Source organism: Phascolarctos cinereus, unplaced genomic scaffold, assembly GCF_003287225.1.
Source record: "Phascolarctos cinereus isolate Bilbo 61053 unplaced genomic scaffold, phaCin_HiC Scaffold_5;HRSCAF=322, whole genome shotgun sequence".
NCBI classification, from domain to species: Eukaryota; Metazoa; Chordata; class Mammalia; order Diprotodontia; family Phascolarctidae; genus Phascolarctos; species Phascolarctos cinereus.
In genome coordinates, this window is record NW_027555958.1 from 161,992,703 (window position 1) to 162,013,924 (window position 21,222).

General features: G+C 32.8%; 1 protein-coding gene across 6 annotated transcripts in view; it reads left to right on the forward strand.

Moving 5' to 3' along the window:
• Positions 1–21,222, forward strand: part of ASCC3 (activating signal cointegrator 1 complex subunit 3) — a 358,153-nt gene that overhangs the window by 40,591 nt on the left and 296,340 nt on the right. For all 6 annotated transcript variants that reach the window (XR_002326776.2, XM_078155224.1, XM_020998271.2 and 3 more), the window contains 4 exons: positions 10,661–10,778; positions 12,333–12,540; positions 13,247–13,388; positions 14,100–14,225. Coding sequence is in view for 5 of the 6 variants with exons in the window: in XM_078155224.1 (XP_078011350.1) it covers positions 10,661–10,778; positions 12,333–12,540; positions 13,247–13,388; positions 14,100–14,225 (594 nt within the window). In the remaining variant the exon portion in view is untranslated. The remainder of the gene's footprint in view (positions 1–10,660; positions 10,779–12,332; positions 12,541–13,246; positions 13,389–14,099; positions 14,226–21,222) is intronic.

Below are 21,222 nucleotides of genomic sequence, written 5' to 3' on the forward strand. Positions count from 1 at the left end.
TGCCTTTTGAGTGATGGAGTACGTAGCCAAAAGTCACTTCCAAATCTAAAATTCAGTGATTTTGTGAATAAAATACATTTGTATGATTGTCAGCTTTAAATCCAGGTACCATAGTTGAAAGTAGTGCCATCAGACATATATCAAAATATTAAAGGAATAAGTCATTTTTAGTATAGTGGCATATTTTTATCATTGCTTTCCTTGGCCAGCTTTGTAATTTTTGATAGGACAGTACCATCCATTTTCTGCTTTAGAGGTTGCATTTCTGGTTGTAATAAAATGTTCTGTTAATTTAAGCACACCTTCCAGTCCTACATTGAGAACAAAAGAAAAATAAAGCCCCTCATATAAATTGTACTCTTGAGTCTTTCACCTTTGTATCAGGAGATGGGTAGTATGTTTCATTATTAGTCCTATAGAATTGTTTTTGGTCATTACACTGATCATAGTTCCTATTTCTTTCAAAAGTATTTGTCTTTACAATATTGTCATTGTATAAATTGTTTTGGTTCTGCTCACTTCATTCTGTATCAGTTCATACAAGTCTTCCCAGGTCTCTTTGAAATCACATCCTTCGTTTCTTATAGTACAATAGTATTTCATCACATTTATATATACCTTGTTTATCCATTTCCTAATTAATGCATATGCACTTGCCACCTCAAAAGAGCTTATAAATATTTTTGTGCTTGTTTAATTAGAGTTTGTTTTGCTTAGGACTAATCTTCCCTCTCTTTAATTCTTCCTTTTCCATTTTCCCTCCCAATTCCCTTTTGGGCAAAATGTATTTCTGTATCAACTGTCCAACTGCTTTGTGTGTGTGCGTGTGTGTGTGCACGCGCACGGGTGTGCCTGTGCGCTCATGCTCTCCTTCAGCCCATTCAAATGAGAATGGGGTTCAAGTGTCAGCTGCTCTCCCCATTCCTGTTTATTTGTCTGGACTTAAAGGTGCACATCTTGATTATGTGAGACACTTTTCTGTAGCCTTTCTTCCCACCCCACCCCCCACCTTGTAGTCTTCTCTTAAGATCATTAAGACATAACAGAACCATTCTCAAGCCTTCTGTCTATAAGGATTCAGAGGGGACATGTATATCATCTCATATTGGAATGTCTATAGCAGTCTATCTTTGTTTAGTCCCTTTTTATTGTTTGTCCATGTTTACCTATTATATTTTAATACCTGTGTTTGAAATTCATTATTTCTATGCAGCTTTGATGTTTTTATCAGGAATGTTTGTAAATCATCTGTTTTCATTAAAGATCCATTTTTTCCCTGTAGGATTATTTTCAGTTTTTCTGGGTAAATTTTTATTGACTATAATCCTATGTATATCATTTGCCTTCTGGAATGTCATATTCTAGGATTTCCACACCTTTATAGTGATAACTTCTAAATTGTGTGTGATCCTGGCAATGACTCTTCAGTACCTCAATTCATTCTTTCTGGCTGCTTGCAGTATTTTTTCTTTGACCTGGAAGCCTTGGATTTGAGCTATAAAGTTCTTGAAAGTTTTCATTTGGGGTGTCTTTCGGGTTGTGACTGGTGAATTCTGTTTCTACATTTCCACGTTGCTCTCTGGAAATTCTTGAAATATGATGTCTGTGCTCTTTTTGGTCATGGCTTTGAGGAAGCCCAGTGATTGTTAATATTTTTTTTCTCCTCAATCTATATTCTAGGTCAGTTGTTTTTGCTATGAGATGCCTTACATTTTTTTTCTATTTTTCCAGGTTTTTTTTCAGTTCTCATTTCTTTTCCATTTTTTCTTTAGTACTCTCCCATTGATAAAAAAAAAATTTTGAACTTTAAGAAAAAAACTTTTGCTTCATCTCTTTTACACCTTCTAGTTAAATTTGTGCCTAGGCTTTGCTTATTGATATTTGTTATTTTGAGTCATTTTTGTATCTTGAGCATCCCTTTCAACATAAGAGCTTTTTGTACTGGAACTCATTTTTATTGTTGTTGTTTGTTTTGTTTTGTGGGTTTTGTTTGGTTTTGGTTTTGGTTGTTATTTGTTCATTCTTCTAGTCTACTTCCTGATTTTGGGTTTGGTGGTACTTCTGGGTTCTACACACTTCTCGAGGGAAGATTTAGGCTGGTCCTGTTGCTACTTTCCTGGAGTATTGAGTGTTTGTTTTGTTACTCCACATTCTCAGGGACAGCTCACTTCAAGGACCTACCAGTGTCCAGTGCTTCTGATCTGATCTGATCTGATCCGTAGCAAAGTCTGATCACTGATCACTTCCCCCCTAGTCTGAGCTCTGCAAGCTTCTAGCCTGATTTTAGGTCTGAGCAATAGTAGATTGCTGATGAAGTCAGACGTTGTCGGCCATTTGGGAATCTCTTTTAGTTCAAAGTGATATAGAATTATAGTCCTTGTTTTGGTCTGGGATTCCTACCATGGTTATTCCTCTGAAGCTTCAGAGTGAGCTAGAAGTGGGAACTGAAGCCACATTCTGCTTTTGGAGGCTCTTGTTCCTTTCTTGGTATATCACTTAGGGCCTGTAATCGACCCTTGTCATGGAACTGTATCCATAGGCACAGTTTCTCCCCTTGATCATTCTGCCTTGGATTTGTGAGCAAGAACCAGGAAATAGGTGACAGAGTTGTCAGTTGGCACCTGTTCCCACACCCTTTATAAAGTGGAGGCAGATTTTCATTTGTATAATAATAGCTAGCATTTATATAATGCTTTAAAGTTTGCAAAGCATTTTATAGATATTATCTCATTTGATTCTCACTGCAGCCCTATTAAGTATGTGTTAAATTATCCCCATTTTACAAATAAGAAAATTAAGGCACACCAGGTAGATCACTTGCACAAGATAACACAGCCAGTTGAGTCTGGATTTGAATTCAGGTCTTCCTAACTTCAGGTCCAGTGATCTATTCACTACCAGCACTTAACTGCCTCTACTTTATAAATAAATGTGTATGAATCAATTGGTTTGGAGTCCGGTGACTTGAGATCAAATCCCAGCTGTCACTTACTAATTATGTGACCTTAGGTAAGACAGCTAAATTCTCTAGACTTTAAATTCTCTAGTTCCTTCATTTGTAAAAAATGTCAATCTTAGAATTGATTTAGGTAATCTCTAAGGTCTCTTTTAGCCCTGGCATTCTGTGATAATGTTTTAAGTTTTCAAAAATTGCTATAAGTATTCATCCATTTAAAATTCTGATATTTTCTTTATTTTCTTAAACTTTTATTTATATTCTTTTTTATATTACATTCAGGAGACATTTTATCTTTTTCTTTATAATTTAATATATTGTCTTAGAGATTTATTCTGATTGTTAAGTATTATCCATTAAAATGTTTCAGTTTGTAATAATTGCTGATTTCAACTGATATCAGCCATTTTGTTTTTTGATCATAAAGAATGCTATCAATTTACTTGTATTTTAAAGGAAATTGTAGTCTGAGGTTTTAAGCATGTGGAATATCTAGTTTTAACCTTACATCTAATTAATTATAGTACACAGGGAATAAATAGTTCTCGCATTGCAAGTTGTCTTAATTAAGTTTTAAAGTGACCTTGGTTTCAGTTTTGTTAAATTGGCCTGCTAGATTAAGTACCTATAAATAATAGACATTAGTTATTCTGAAAAATCATTAGTCTAGCTCATCTAGCTCCTTTCAGTGTAAGAGCCATCTAGAGTACATTATTCTGAAGAGAAAATAAATGTGGCCCTAGTTTTTATGACCACATTCTTTTGCTGTTTAAGAATTTAATATTGAAAGTGTGAATATTAAAAATTATTCTGTGTCATGAGCCAAATAAAGGGTAATGTAAGTATTGTATGGTTAATATGTCCTACTTTTTATGATTATAATAAAATATAGTTCCAAAAAGATTATAAATTTTAAAAACTTGTTTGCAAAATAATCATTTCTAATGTGTACTTTTTTACATATCCACAGATTACTATATATCATCCTATAAGAAAGAAGTGTATATTAATGAAATAGTTTTTGTTTTAAGTAACTTCTTTTTTGTTTTATAGTCATTATAGTAACCTTAAAATGATACCACTTATCATTATAAGACAGTTATTAGTATAATGCCAAGTGTAAAAAGAGAAATGCATAGGTTCTTGTTCTGTTTAAATTACAGGATTAATTAAATTTGATGAGAACATTTATCTAGAGGGTTTTGTTTTTCTTTTCATTTAAACTATTCTACCTGGAAAACCTGCAGTCAGTTGCAAAGACATTAACAGCCAATTTCTTGAATCCTTATGTTGAAAATAGACATAGTTTGGAGTTTGGGGTTAAGAGTTTTAGTAATTTACAGAACACTCAATAATTTGTGGAGTTATATGTATAGATTTTGGGGAGATTATTTGTAATGTCACTGAAATTGGGTGGTATTTATATTAGGGTGATGCTGTTATGTCTATGTTTCTAATAAGTTTTAATTAATGATAATAGTTAGCATTTATATAGGACTTTAAGGTTTGCAGAGTACTTTACACATATCTCATTTGATCCTCCCAACAACTGTGGCATATAGGTGTTTTTAACATCTTTATTTTGTAATTGAGAAAACTGAGGTTCAGTTTGTTCTAGGGCCACACAGTAAATGTTTGAGGCAGGATTCAGACTCAAGTCTTCCTGACCCCTAAGTCCAGCCCTTTAATCTATCCACTCTGTAAGTAGGGGCTGAAAATATCTTGATGGAAAATAATGAATAGTAGAGCAGGAGGTGTTGAGAGTTAAATATGAAATTCTCTTGTGGAACTTGAATATTTCTCTCTCTTGTCTCACATCCTGCAATTCACTTGTAAGTGAATTACAAGAAGTATTGAAGAATATATTTCTTGACTTTATTTTAAAGATAAAATGTGGGTAGCATAATAGTAGATACTTTCTAAGAAATAGGCATGCACATTGCTGAAATAAATTTTTTGTACTAGTCTTAAGTCTCCAGTAGTAATTTTGTGTTTTGAAATTAACAAGTTATAAATATGTAGATATGTACAATTTCAGGACTACAAGTAATCTTAGGTATTATCTTGTTCAGTCTTTCATTTTAGAGATTAAGAAACAGGTTTAGAGGAAAAGAAGTGATTTTTTTCTCAGATCACACAAAGTACCCAGATCTCTGAGTCTTACTTAAGTGGCTTTTGATCAACAACTCTGACATTTGACATCAAATGACTTTCAGTTTTTAGATTTAATTTTTAAAAGACTTTTATTTGCCCCTCATAAAATTGAATCTTAGATAATTGTTCGAGAGGGAATAGTATATACCCAGATTACATATCTATGTGGATCAGGACTGTAAGAATCCTCCTTTGCCTGTTATTTTATTCAAGCCTCTGTGGATTTATATTGTAGTTTAACTTAACTGGACATATTTTTTAAAGATGATATTTTGAATCTTTTTTTCATTTACTTAGTTTTCCTGTACTGACCTTTTTTGAGTGATAATGCAGTGTTGAGGAGAAGTCTGTCGTTGACTTATACTTTGTACTTGCTGTCCCCTGTAGTAGTGGCAAATGCTCTAAGTGAACATATGTACATCTCCATTTTATGCCTTGCTATTAATTATTATAGGGCTGTTGAATATGAATATTGTTGTTATATATTTTAGGGAATCTCATGTAATTTTTACATGTGTAAAGATTGTGGAGTCTTTAAGATAGTATTTTATTTTACTAGGTCTAATGAGTTTTTATAGTCCACAAACAAGCACAATGGGATCTTATTGTATACTCAAGGTCTCCCATCAGTTATGTGATGATAAAGATGTGTTCTCCTGTGAAATGTTGCCCTTTAAGTGTTTGTCCCTTTCTAACACCTTCATCAAGGATTCTGTAGGTATGAGTAGATCATTCTCATAAAAATGTTGACAAGAAAGTAGGCACATGGATAGGTATTTATTGATGTTCTCTCAGTTAACCTTCTAAAAAAAATAAGATCCAAGGATTTTTTTTCTTTTTACGCCTTTGATATTCTTACTTCCTTCAGATACTTTGAGAGTCAGTCAGCGCCTCGGTGTTCTCAGAATTGTGTCTCTTATTGGCACAGAACTCTGTGTATATCTGGTCTGGTCTGATTGCTTTTCCATCTTTTGTTTATTTACTGTTGTTTGAATAGTTGAGTATTTTTTGAAACAAAAATTTCTCAAATTGTTACTCTGGAGAATTTGCCAATAGAAATTGGAAATTTATAAAATATGTTGTACTTAATTTCTTTTGGTAGATGTTTGATTAAATGTCTTATCAGTCAATTAATAGGTTTTTATTAAATGCCTGTTATGTTCCAGGCACTATGCTAGGAACTAGGGATACAAAAACAATGAATGAAATAATCCCTACTTACAAAGGGGTATCAAGTTAAAAACTCATTTTCGTCACCAGTAAACCATTTTTCCTTAATTGACACTACTTTAAGGAATTTTCCTTACTCTCCTGAACATGAACTTTATTTTTTTTAAAGTGACAGAAATATCTAGATTCCATGAAAAATTAATATAAAATATTAGAAAAATGTAAACTATATTTTTATAATACCTTGTAAGAATCATATGCTGATTAAAAATTTTCCTGCATGTAATACTAAGTTTTTTTTAAAAATTAGTGCTGGAACAATTTGAAATGGTTCAGTATATGCTAAGTACAGTTAGCTGTTTTGTGTTTATAATGCAAGCTCCTTGAGGACAGGAACTGTCTTGCTTTTTGTATTTCTGTCTTGAGTGTTTAATGGTAATTCCTTAGTAAATATATTTTTTAAAAGTTCCTTTATTCATTTGCACTACTAAAAGTGGTCCCAAATGGTTGAAGCCAAATATTTTATAATCTAAGAACCAAATATTTTGTATTTCTGTCTAAATCTGTATGTTTGTGAAAATTTTGGAATTTCAAGATGCTTTAAAATTATGAAGACTGCATTCAAGAGGCATTGTAAAATTAATTTCCCCATCCTGATTCAGCTGCAGCCCTTCCCTGCTTATTATCCCATAATACATTATCCTTCAAGGGATTATATGGCCTAAGACTTCTCTTTCTCTGTGTTTGTTATTTTACTCATGGGACCTTGTTATTACACCTGTGGGAAAGTCACTTAACTTCTCTGGTTCTCAGTTTTGGACTACTTGGCCTCCATGATCAAGTTCTAGATCTGTGCTCTTTTTATCTTTGGGTTGTGCTTCTGACTTTGTGAAGAAATAAAAATTAAACAACCACCTTGATCACCTCTTCTTCATACTTGTAATGAACTTAATATTTTATTTGCTGGTTGTGATTGAAAATTGATCTGTTGTATTATTTTGGTATAAATATCTAAATATTTAAATAAAGCTATTAATTGAAGACATCAAAACAAAAATGGCTTTATTATATCTTTTAAGTTTCATGTGTTTTAGTTATTTTTTCATTAGGCCTAAATTTATGTGTTAATGTCAAATTACAAAACTTTGTGACTTTTGTACTTTTAATTTTAAAAAGCACCTAAACTGAAGCTTAGGGAGAAAAAAAAAGTAATGTGCTACATAAAGTGATTTATTTTCTATGAAGGAAGGGTAGAAAAGGATGCCTTATAGATTTTCTAAATAGAAGTGTTTTTCGATCAACATAGTGACTGTTTGAGTGCCAAACAGAAAAGAGGGTAAGCCTGTTTAGCTAAATTAGTTTTCTTCCTGTTGTGCATTTTTCCATTATTTTATTTTTAAACTGTTTTCATAAAATCAAAGTATTGAAGTTTCTGTGAGGGAACTTTAAATACCATCACAAAAATTGAAAATTGTTACATCTTACTAGACAAAAAACAACTTGTTACTGATATAGGAGTAACTTTAAAATCAGTTGTCTGTGTAGTCCATTTATTTGTTACTGGAAATGTAAAAATCAATACCCAAATATAAGAAAGACTAAAAGTGAGAAGATGTGCATACAAATAAACAGCTTCAACATGACCTATTTCAGCAAGTGATTGATAGTCTCTTTCTCAAAAGAAATGGATAAAATTTAGGACAGATACCTCTCTAGACTGTTACTACATCTCTGAAGGATGTTCCCCATGCTGTTTGTATTTTTATCTGAATTTGTATGTTTGATGCTGCTTGATGCCGTTCAAACAAATTGGGACTTATTTCCTTCATACTTTTTTTCTGGAGATTGTTTCCAGGCAAATTTGATAAATCTAGTGGCATCCTTTATTATTGTTTTGTGGGCGGATATGAATTTGTTCATGATGATTAAGGCAAATATCAGTTTTTAAATATTTATCTGTTAGGATATAGTTGGTTATTAGTTGGATTTGCATCAATTAACTTGAAACTTTTTCCAAGATTTCATTCTAAGTGTGACCATCTCTTTTTCCAGTTCACCTGTGACATTGGCATTTTTGCCATGCTTTTGATTATTACATAGTACTTCTGGAGTTTGTGGTAAATATGGATTTGCAGTTTCTTCTGGGTCTTTCCCTGCTCGGACTTCAGGAACACTTTAGTTTATGCTTATATTTCTTCAAATATGGGTTTTGGAGTGAAATTAATTGTTGTTACTGCTCTGTGCTGACACGTATTATGTTCTTTAACTCTAAGCTAAGTATATCATTTACAAAAATTTCATAGGCATATTTTTAGTTCTGTAAGTGAGAAATTTCTTTAAAAGCAGTGCCTATGGTTGGAGCCGTATTATGCAGGTATAATATTGTCTTTAAGATGGAAGGCATATGATGAAGGTCTTATTTTTCTGTGTAAAGTTTTGTATAGGATTGTTCACCTTTTAGTTGATCTGGTCAAACAAGAAGAATCTGAAGATAAATGTGAGGAAAGGGTGTTCGAGATAAGTCAAGACTTTGAGCAGAATACCATATTACAGTTATATCACATAATAAGTATTTCATTCTGACAAGCAGTCCCTGTATTTCTTTAGTGCATTGTTTATATAGTAGAAACAGTTTGTTTTGAGTCAAATGCAGTACCTCACATGTCATAGACACTACCAAAGCCTACTTTATTTGAGCAAGCACAGATATGGAAGAGGACCAAATGAAGGTGAATTGTGATTATGATGTACTCTGCTTTAACAAAGTGTGGTGGAATATTGAAAGGCTTTTAGCATGTTAAATTTGGATTGTCCTTGAAATAATGTGTTGATATCTTCTAAGATTTGACTTTTATTGGTATGAAGAACATGCTGCTGATGATTGAAGTACTACTGATTTAAAAACTACTGAGTTTTGTTTAGAAAATAAATTCCATTTACAATTCTTTAAAATTATGATCCAATAAAGTGGAATTTTAGTAGTGAAAAGGAAGTGGTGCTCCTGGATATTTCTTTTAGATGATTTTCTTTAGATCAAATGGAATTCATATTGAATGAACAAATGAATCACGCATTTATTAAGTGCTTATGATGTATGAAGCATCTATGTTATGCACTGAGGATACAAGTAGAAAAGTAAGACAGTCCTCACATTATAATGGGTGAAACAACACATGGAAGGCTTCAGTTGTATGTTGGATGGAAAAGTGTTAATCCTTCTGTCATGTGATTTCCACTGATAAAGTATTATCAATTTCTGATGTTGACAGTGCCAAGGACTGACATGGTTAGATTTACCCTTTAGAAAAAAACACTTTGGTAGCTGTGTTGAAGATGGATTGGGATGGAAAACTTTAGGAAGGGAGACTTTAGGAAATAATTGAAACAATCTAAAAAAATAGAGAATGAGGACCTGAATTGTGTAGGGTATTGTCTGCACAAGTGGAGATAAAGAGAGGTATGTGAGAGATGCTGTGGACTCAGAAATGACAAGATCTGGCAACTGATAGATGTGGGGTAAGAAAGTGAGGCATTGAGGATGACAAGGCTCTGAACCTGGGTCATTGTAAGGATGGTGGTGCCCTTGGCAATAAAAGATGAGTTTGGAAGCAAGGTGAATTTGGGGCAAAAAATGAGTACATATAATAGAAATTTTAATAAACTTTTGATGAATGAATCAATGAAGGAAAATTGTCTGCTTATGGATTTTTCAGAACACTGTTTCATACATTCTGCCCTATTTTCCCTACAATTTATCAAAATATCCCAGAATTTGACAAATAAACCCCTCTGATTTGAGGGCTGAAAGGAAGAACAATAAACTCCTCTGGAAGCTTCCCTTTATACAGGGCTCAGAATTTTCCATCAACTGCTCCACTTGATTTTGACTTCCCTGACATCATAACCCTAGGACGCTGGGTACCCTCTTATTCCCTCCTCTCCCCTTCAGAGGGTTAAATGATTTGTTCAAAGTGACATTGTCTGTAGCAGTTGGAATGTGAACATTGGTTTCCTTTCACTTTATTGTATCCCTTTCTGTGGTTGTTAGGTTTCTGAAAAGCTATGTATAAGCCAGATTCTTTTGTAAATTAAAGCCTGTACATGAATTTAAATGTGAGAGGGAAACTTGAGGTTTTTATAAAATGAAAAATACTTAAATTAACCAAATAAATTTTTATATATTACTTTTTCTTAAAGCAGGTCACTCTTGAATAATTTGAAAATTGTAGTCATACAGTTTCTGTTTTTTATCTGCTGAATGAAAATTTCAGAGCATTGAGGAGCTAGTCAAACCTAGTATCTCCTGAGAGATGGTATTGTTATCTTGAAATTTTCTTGCAGTGATAGCATTGTTTATGTGTGTGTATGTTTCCTTCTTAGCTATTTGAACTGCTAGGACCTGAGGGATTTGAACTTATAGAGAAGCTCCTCCAAAACAGAGTTATAATTGTGGATAGATTTCTCTCTTCAAATGACCATAAGTTGCAAGTTCTTCAAGGTAAGATCATTTCACTGTTCATTCAGATGTAAATGAAATATTTAATGTTAGTAGAAACTTTCTAATATAATAAAACTTTACATAAAGTAGTAATTTATCATTTAATTTACTTCCATTATCTTTGGTCATATTACGTTGTATTCATGGTGTAAATCCTGGGGCATGGAAAGTGGGGAGAGAGAGAGAGAGAGAGAGAGAGAGAGAGAGAGAGAGAGAGAGAGAGAGAGAGAGAGTTTGAGATTGAATGACAAGGGAAATAAGAAGGGCGACCGTTCTCCACATTGTAATGTTCTGCTTAATTTTTCTCCTTTACTTTATTTGATGCTGCTATTTAGATAACTTCATTCTTCATAGTAAAACCGTATTAGCTTCATATTACCCTGAGAGAGGTTGTTGAGTCTTACTTCATGGCATGAGGAATTTAATAATTTAAAAAGTTTCAAGATTATTCTGTTTTTAAAAACCTTTATTTTCCATCCCCTTTAGGATTAAAGTAAACTTTATTATACATAATTAAGCAAAACAGGTAGCAAGGTATATTTGTTCCAGATAGTACAGTTCAAACCTGGAAGGGACATAAGGGGCCCAAAGAGCTGAAAATCTCTCATTTTGCAGAAAAGGAAATTAAGACCCAGAGATGTTAAGTGACTTGCTTATATAGGTCACGTAGGTAGCAATAGCAACTATCATTATAATACTTAATATAGCTTACATTTTTGTAGCACTTAAAGGTTTGCAGAGTACTGTGTGTGTATATGCACCCACATATAAAATCTCATTTGATCCCTTCACTAGCCCTGTGAGGTAGATTCTGTTATTATCCCTATTCTACAAATGAGGAAACTGAGGCCCAAACAGGTGAAGTCACTTGCTGAGGGTCCCACAAGTTAATGTAGAACAAATATTTGAACCCATAGCCATTGATTTCCAAATACAACTCTCTTTCTAATACAGTGCCTCTTAATTTGTTTGTACTCTTATCTGTATTTGCTGCTTATATATTGACCACTCATCATCAGATGTGATTTCCCTATTTTTGGTCTGTGTTTATTTCACTTATTCATAGTAATTTTTGAACAGTGATTCTATAAAATATTGGTGGAGGGGGGGTTAAATTTAATAGGTCCAACAAAATTATTATATAATTTTTGACACTAAATAAGTTCTATTTTTTTGTATTGCACATATATTGTGTGGAATTTAATGTAAAATTATTGACTACAGTAGTTTTAGAATCCTGATCTCTGAAAGTGAGACTCCAAATGTATTTAATTCTGAAGAGCCAAAAATCAAGCTCTTATAATTCATTTTATAAGCTCCTTTTTTTATACAGGCCAGTCAGCATTTGATGACCGTTAAATAGGTTTCCATTACTTAAATGTGGAAAAACTCTCCTTGAAAGTGAGCAGTTACATTTGTATTCCTAATGTTTATTCTACTTTTTTCTTTTGGGTGGGAAGATAAAGAAATTGCTTTCATAAATAATAAGTAACCACATGTGTCAGACACACATTTCAGAAATACCTTTCATGCTTTTATATATTTGCTTTGTAGACAATTCTAAAAAATTTTCAGGAGAAAATGCTAAACCTAATTATGGTTGTCAAGTCACTATTCAGTCTGAACAAGAAAAGCAGTTAATGAAACAGTATCGTCGGGAAGAAAAACGAATTGCCAGAAGAGAAAAAAGAGCAGGAGAAGATGGAGAAGTTTCAGGAGAAGGACAAATGTGCTTTGATCCTAAGGAGTTGAGGATGCAAAGGTAATAAATGCCAAAAGCTGATTAATGTGTATGCTAGCCTGTGCTTTTTCTTTTACTTACCTTTAATATTTTAAATATTTCTGACTTTATTACATTTTTTTTCCAGGTATGGGATTTTTCTTTTTTCATGAAAACTTAGTTTTCTGGGTTAAGAATGCAGTCTGCTTAATTACAGTCTTGGTTATATCCATACAGACTAGAGATTGAGATTTTAGAGGCAAACTACCATTACCTTGAGATTTATGAGGCCTGGAATAAATATATTAATAGTTTTGTTTTCTTCTCCAGATTAATGAATACTGTTTTCCATGTTGTCGTATAATGGTAGAGGAGAGAAAAAAAGAATACACATAATCCATTGGTACCTAGAAATTGTAGCATATTTTAATTGTTGGTTTTTAAAATAGACATAAAAAAGCATGTTCACATTTTTACATGCCTCAGAGTGAAGAAAACAAAACTATAAATAAGAACATTGTTTTTATGTATTAGATTGGAGATATCTAAAAATAGCATCTAAAATATATTGTCTTATATTTGGTTGTTCATAATTTTATCCTTTTTGTTGGTACCTACATAGTTTAATTTCTTTTATTTTGGAATACAGGGATGCCCTAAGTAATTATTTTAGTTGTCTCAATTTTGTTGCTCATTTTGTTGCAATGTATCTAATTACCAACCTGGCCTCATTTTTTTTTCTTTATAGAGAGCAAGCACTTCTGAATGCTCGAAATATACCAGTTCTGAACAGACAGAGAGATATAGATATTGAAAAAATTCATTATCCACATGTCTATGATTCCCAGGCTGAAGCCATGAAAACATCAGCATTCATTGGAGGTGCAAAAGTATGTGTTCGGTATATGGCTTTTTTGAGTAATGCATCTCTTCCTAATAAAGAACATATTGATTCTCCCTCTGTTTCCCCTGCCCCCTCACCCACCCCAGTGACTTTTGCTCATTGATCTATTATAGTAAATTGTACTTATTCAATCATTTTCCAAGTGTGTATTTATTTTTGATAGTCAACAGTAATTTCCCATTATCCCACATATAGTTGTGTGTTAGAAGGCTGAATGGATAAGTGTCCTACTCCTTAGATATGCTGAGTACTTTTAATCTCGGGAGTTCTGTCTACTAATATATTTCTTGAAAGTATTGTGTGATACAGTAATAAAAAGAAATTTGGACTCTCCATATACCCTAATAATATGCTGTGATTTATTTTGAACAAGTTTCACTCCTGATAAATTATGTGTTTTGTTATTTCCTTTCTTCCCTCGTTTTCCTCATCAACTTTGCTACTAATTGATACACCACCACCCCTGAATTGTATAGATTTAACCTTAAATATTTCCTCACCTTCTTTAGTCCAATGTGTTATAGATTCCTGAGATTTAGTCTCCTTTTTTATTTAAATTTTCTTTCTAGTTTTTAACTGAATACATTATTTGACATTATTGTGTCATAAATAAGACTAGAATGTAAACCATAGCAGTTCTTAAGATGTTTTAATTTTAACCATTTGATTTTAATTTTTTAAAAAAATATATTAATAGATGCTTTTACCAGAAGGGATTCAGAGGGAAAACAATAAGATGTACGAAGAAGTAAAAATTCCCCACAGTGAACCAATGCCAGTAGGCTTTGAGGAAAAACCAGTTTTTATTAAAGACTTGGATGAGGTAAGAGAAACACTTTTATAGGATAATTCGTATTCACTAGACCCTTTTATTAATAAATTGATGTGTATTGTGAATGATTTAAAACATTTTCCTATCTGGCCTCTTTAGAGGTGTATATGTATATATTTTATGCATCAGAAAGAGTGAGTGAGCTGTCTTTAGACTATGGGACTTAATGGCACTGTTGTATTTTATTTTGATTAGACCACATGTACAACGCTGTCTTTGATTATGAGCATCCCTTTTTAGGAATGTTACCGGAAGAGTGAAAACTGAAAACCGTGTTATATTAGGAATCAAAGAACAAGAGATGCAACCAGAAAGCTAGTGAGCTTTATTTGATCCGTAGGAAAATCCTAGAAGGGATCATTAAAGGCATGGTTGGTGAACATCTAGAAAAGAAAGTGATGATTACAAAGAGCCAGTATAGCTTCATCAAGAACAGGTCATATTTTTATGTCAGAATTATTAAACTAGAGGTTGAGGGGAGTACTGTGGGTGTAGTTAACTTAGATTTTTTGCAAAACTTTTGATAAAAGTAGGTTCTTGAGGAGATGCTGAAGTATGGATTATCCAATTATAAGTTGGATGGATTCAAAACTGGTTTGGAGGTCAGTCCCAAAGAATAGTTGGTGATGGTTAAATGTTAATTTGACAGTAAGTCTGTAGTTGAATACTCCAGGGATATATGTTTGACCTCATGCTGCTTAATATTTCTGTCAGTGGCTTGCACAAAGTTACATGGTATGCTCATTAAATTTATAAATGTCACAAAGGTAAGAGAAAGAGCTACACAGTGGATAACTGAGTCAGAATCTAAAAGGACTTTGATAGGCTAAAATTGGACTGAATCTGGTGAAATATAATATAGATAAACATTTGGTGCTCAAAAAATTAACTTATAAAATATAAGATAGAAGAAGCATTAGTTTTTCTGAAAGGAACCGGCGGTTTTCATGTACTGAAAGTTCAATCAGCAGTGAATTTGCAGTGTTTAACTTGGAGCCATGGCACTTGAGGTTAAATAACCCAGCCCTGCCATTTCTCTTTGTGACAGTTGGATCTCAGTTTCCTTAAATGAGAGGGTTGATTTAAATGACCTCTAAATTTGTTCCAGCAGTAGAGTTATGATCTTGGGATAAATGATATTGGGGTGTAAGGGTAATTGTTTTGAGGTATGTATATATTAATTTATCATAAACATTTTATATGTAGAAACAGTTACAAAGAACAGTTAATTTCCAAAACTTTAAAATTATAATAAAACACATCATACATTTTTGTAATGTATATCTAAGTCTTACATTTTTAATGAACTTAATTTCTCCTCAAAAAGTAATATCATCAAGTTGACCTTCTATTAGATGGGTACATTAAGCACATTCTTAAGAATTATCTTCCAAAGTACTATGCAGGTGAACTCACTTTGGCTCTCAAAATATTGCTCTTTAATGTGTTTTGCAAACATTCTTGTTGATCATCCTTTAGAGGGAAAGGCTTTGCCTCACTTTGTGATAAACAGCTGCATTTCAAATCATAGCAGTAAAAATAGAGCAAAGCAGCTACTTTCTAGTCTGTCAGTTCTCACAAGAATGCCATTTTCTGTTACTTGCCTGGCATTTGTATGAACAATTAATCTTGGCTCCAGTGTACTTCTATCTTCTAAATTACTTTCACTGATTTTTCTTTAAATCCTTGGGAGGAGTCATTCTCTTCCCACACAAAATGTCTAAATAAATAAATTATACAGTTTTGTTTAATTTTTAAAATATAAAATAGCATAGACTTTAAAAAGTCAATGACAAATTATAATCCAAATTAGTCTCACCATGCATAGTAATAATTTCATTTTAAAATATTTCATCAATCAAGAACATAACTAATAATTATATTTAAAATACAGTTCTTAGATACTTAAGAACCTATGTTATTGTTGTTAAAGGTATGAGATAGTATTTCACTAGGTTTTTGTGCAATAGAACATATCTGAGTGTTGGTTAAATAATTAGAATATAATTGACTTTTTTAAAAAAATGGGTAAAATGACGATGCCCTTTTTATCCATCTTGGGCATATAACCCAAAGAAGTTAGTAGTAAAAACAGATTCCTGTAGGAGAGAGGGTGTCATTTGGTATTGGGAACTCCAGGCAGGAAAACTCTTATTATTGTAGGTGAGTACCTTCTTTGTAACTTAATTGTCTTAGAGAGTTGCCTAAAGCACTGAAAGATTACTTAACAGAATTTGGCCAGGGCAGCAGTTGAACCCATTGTCTTTGTGGCTTTGGAGCCAATTCTCTATCCTCTGTGCCCTATTAATAGCACTGTTTTGTACTAGCAGAGAACTTAAAACAAAGTAGATGCCTATTGATTGGGTAATGGTTAAACATGATGTGGTATATGAGTATAAAGGAATATTACTATGCTATAAGAAACAATAAATGTGACAAATACAGAGAAATATGGGAAGACTTATACGAACTGACAGGTTGAAGTAGGAAGAAAGAAGCAGACAGTATAAAATGGACATGGAAAGAACAGCAACTATAAAACAATTGAAACTAGATGCTGTGAAATTAGACTGACCAACTTTGTCCCCAAAAAAGAGATAAGAGAATGAATTTCTCTCTCCTCCTTACAGGGAGTAAGAAGCTAGCGGGGTGGGAGGTAAGGAGGGCAATAGAACGATGGATGAGGCTCTCAATATGGGATACTATATATAGTGTTGGATTTGCTTGATGTATTGTTTAATTTCATGAAATTGTTTTTCCCCCTTTTAAATTTATTATAAGCTATGATTCTCTGGAAAGGGCAGAAGAGAAGTATGTATTGATCACTGTCAATGATGTAAACACAAAAACCAAATGTATGCCTTTAAAATTGTCCAACTTACATTAAAAAATATTGAAGTCTTGAGTAAATGTGCTAGGTATTTTGTTTTTTTCCTAGTATAATTGACCTGTCTCTGACACAGGCCATTTACAAGTCATTTACTGTCTTTAGGCAACTTTTTAAGACTATATATTTTTGCAAAATATGCTAACCTTTATTGCTAGAGGGAGCTTTCTCATCTTAAGTAAATTTCAGATCTTATCTCTTTCCCTATCTGTGAATTGGTATATGGCAGATTTACTTGTCCTCTGCTCTTTTGAGTTAGTTAATAGAGATAAATTCAGATATGGTAATGAAAAATTGTTACTTGAGGCTAATTAACAATTGATTGTAATATGAACCATAAAGTTTCTGTGTAGAAAGTACTCACTAGAAATAGGTTAAACTAAATGAATCTTATTTGAGAGAAAATCCTATATGTACTTGTTTTTATTGATAGTAATTATTTGTCTGTATGAGATAAAACCACATCAGAATTGAAGCATTTAAATTCTAATGGGAATACTTGCAAACAGCTAACCATGAAAGGGCACCAGCTGCAGAAAAACACCTGCTAAGTTGCAGTGGGAATTCTGACATCTGCCTGTAGTTAGAAATAATCTAATAAAATGCCAGTCCTTAAAATCTGCCATACCAACAAGTCTCCTGCCCCACCCCACATTGATCAGATAGATATCCTATCATTAGAACAAAAAAGCTTGTGTCAAAGGATATGTGAACTATCTTGAACAGTTGTAGTTGTCCTTATTTTCTCCCACCCTTTAATTTTCCTGTACCTATAAAATAGTATTTATATGTTCACAACATAAAGTAGGGTATTATATCTAGTTTTCCAGGCTTATGCTCTAGCATACATAGATATAGATACATACACACACACTCAGAGAAAGTAGTTCTGTTTTCTTTAAAGGGATTTTAACTTTTAACAGAAAATACCAATTTTGGAAATAGCCTAACATCAATGATTTAATAAATTGTTGCTGCATACTTTAGTATTAAGTTACTCTGACATGTATCCTTTGTCATTTGCTCATTCAATAAACATTTATTAAATGAGTATGTACAAAGCACTATTAGGCATGTTAGTAAATATAATAAAAGGAAAAAGCTGTTATGACTGTGGAGATAAGGAAAGGCTTCATGGTGGAGGTGGTTTCTCAACTGGACTTTGAGGGAAGTTGAGAATTCTAGGAGATGGAGAGATGCAGAGAGGTCTAGGCTTGGGAATAGAACTTTTACTGAGGAAAGAAGTAGAATACTGAGTTTCAGGAATAGAGTTTGTCTGGAATGTAGAATATGTGAAGAGGAGTTTGTTCTAGAATTTCAGTGGACAGAGACAACTGTTGATTTGTACATGTGTTCATTTGCTTCTAAATGTTGGGTACCTAAATGTATTCAACTGATTAGCATTTTCTTTCCTTTTAAAACCTCTCTTAATTCATCCTTTGAAGTTTAGTTTGTTTTACTTAGGAGTAATCCATTCCTGAATCTATCCTTTGTCTTATTCTCCCTTTTCAATGCTCCTTCCTTTTTCCTTGTTTAGCTGAATATATATATACCAAACTTTGTGTGTATTCAGTCCTAGTTCAAATAAAAGTAGGTTCAGATCATACTCTCTCCTGTTCTACTTGTACATCCCCATTATGAGATAGTATGTTCCTTTACCCATTCTCCCCATATGTCTGTAGTGGATCTCTTTTCCCCCTCCTTTTCCTTTTTTTTCTGTAGTGTATCTTTTTTTCCTTTTTTTCTATTAAGATCGTCATAAAATATAACAAGCCCAGTCCAAGGCACTTGTTCTTATTTAACTTCATCTTTGGACCCTGATGATATTAGGATTCTGAAGGGATACTTTTATTATCCTCCCCTATTATAATGTAAATAATACCTAAAAAGGTATGGTCCCTTCTCAGTATTCACTTTTATTTACCTTTTAATATTTCTTTTTGTCTTCTAAGTTTGTAATTTGGAGTTTCTACTTAGCTCCGGTCTTATCATCAGGAATAAGCAGAAGTCTTGATTCATTAAAGGCCCATTTTTTTTTTGCCCTGTAGGCATGTACTCAGTTTTGGTTAATAAATTATTCTTGGTTCTAAGTCTGTATTTTTTGCCTTTTGGATTATCACTGTCTAGGTTCTCTGCTCCTTTTTTAGTGGTGGCTGCTACATAATGTGTGATTGTGACTGTGACTCCTTAGTACTTGGATTCTTTCTGGCTGCTGGCAGTAATTCTTCTTTGATCTGGAATCTCCAGGTTTTGTCTCTGGTGTTATGGAAAGATTTTCTTTTCGGATTTCTTTCAGAAGGTGTCTGGTAGACTCTTTGTCTTTTCACTTTACCCTCTGATTCTAAGAGGTTTGGGTCATTTTCATTTATAAAATGATTTCATGAAATATGATGTCAAGGCTCTTTTTTTTGGTCATGGCTTTCTAGTGGTCCTGTGATGCTTAAATTATCTCTTCTTGGCATGTTTGCCAGGACACTTGGTTTTGCTACATAAATTTTTTTTAAACCTTTTTTTTTTACTTTGTTTTAATGGAGTCATTGTTTAATTTTCAGGGATTTTCTTAATGGAGTAGTGTTTTGAAACTCTTGTACCAAACCATTAATTTTCCTCTAAGTCATTCTTCCAGGATTTCCATTTTTTTTAGTTCTTTCCTGTATGAAATGGGGATAAAAGTACTTGTTACCTCTTATAGGTCTTTCAGGAGAGCTAGTTAATGTGTATAAAGTGCTTCGCCAACCTAAAAAGCATCAGATAAATGCCAGTTATTGTTACTGAGCACATATAATGTACTTGCTGCTTAATAGCAGTTCTGAACTGTCAGTTCAAAAGTCAATACTAGTTAACTAATTGACAAAATAAATATATATACAAAGTGATTTTTAGCAAGTGGGTTTTTTTTGTTATTTTTTCATAACTAGTTAAATATCTTGATATGGTCAGCATTTAATAATTACAACTAAAGAATATCAAAAGTTTATTATTTTATGTTCATAAAATTACCTCAGAATTGTTCAGATGTCATGTTATTTCTATAAGATAAAAAAAGTTTGCTGTAGTTTGTTGTAAAAAATTTAGCTGTAGAGGTAGATTCAGGTTGGAACTGATCAATTTCATATCATTCAGTGAATTTATGTACCAGGGACTATGCTGAGTGTTGGATCTATTTAGAAATGAAGTTTCTGTCTTTTCATTCTATTTGGAAAGACAACATATTTGTATATAAGTGTATTATAAATATGTAGATATTAAAACCAAAGTAATTTTGGAGTGAAGGCACTAGCTGCTGAGATCAAGATAGGCTTTATATAGAAAGTAGTGCTTATATTTAGCATTGATGGTAACTAGGTATTGAATTTGTTTTTTCATCTTTATTATTCTGAGATAGGAAAACATCAACAAGCACGATAATTTCCAAAGAAGTACGAGGAAAAAAAAATTATATATGAAGCAATAAATTTCTATTGTTACTGCTCTGGGATTTTTAAGTATTTATAACATTTAGTATGGGAGTTTTAAATAGAAGTTTTGCTTCTTTCTGCTTCCTTCTGAACTTCTCTTTTCTTCTGTTCATTCAAAAAAAGAATATTGTAAGGGGCAGCAAGGTGGTGTAGTGGATAGAGCACTGGCCCTGGAGTCAGGAGGACCTGAGTTCAAATCCAGACTCGGATACAACACTTAACTAGCTGTATGACTCTGTGCTAGTCACTTAACCTCAAATGCATGCCAAAAAAAAATATTGTACAGTGGCCCTCTTTTTTGGCATCACTATTGTTCCCCGTCCTCCCTACTCTCTGACATTTTACCCTTATTAAAAACTTAAAGAATGAAAAACAAAAAAAATATGTGAATAATAAGTATAGCCAAACAAAATGAATCGTACATGATAGCCATGTCCAAAACTTTATATCTTCATGTACTTTCTGCTCTTCAGTGTCTACCATCTCTCTGTTAGGAAGACAGAGACCTTGGCTTCATCGTAGGTGTTTTGGAGATATAGCTAATCATTGTATTTATTGGTGTTATGAAGCCTTTCAAAATTGTTTTCCTTTACAGTGTTGCTGTCCTTGCATAAATTATTTTCTTTGTTCTACTCAACTTTAC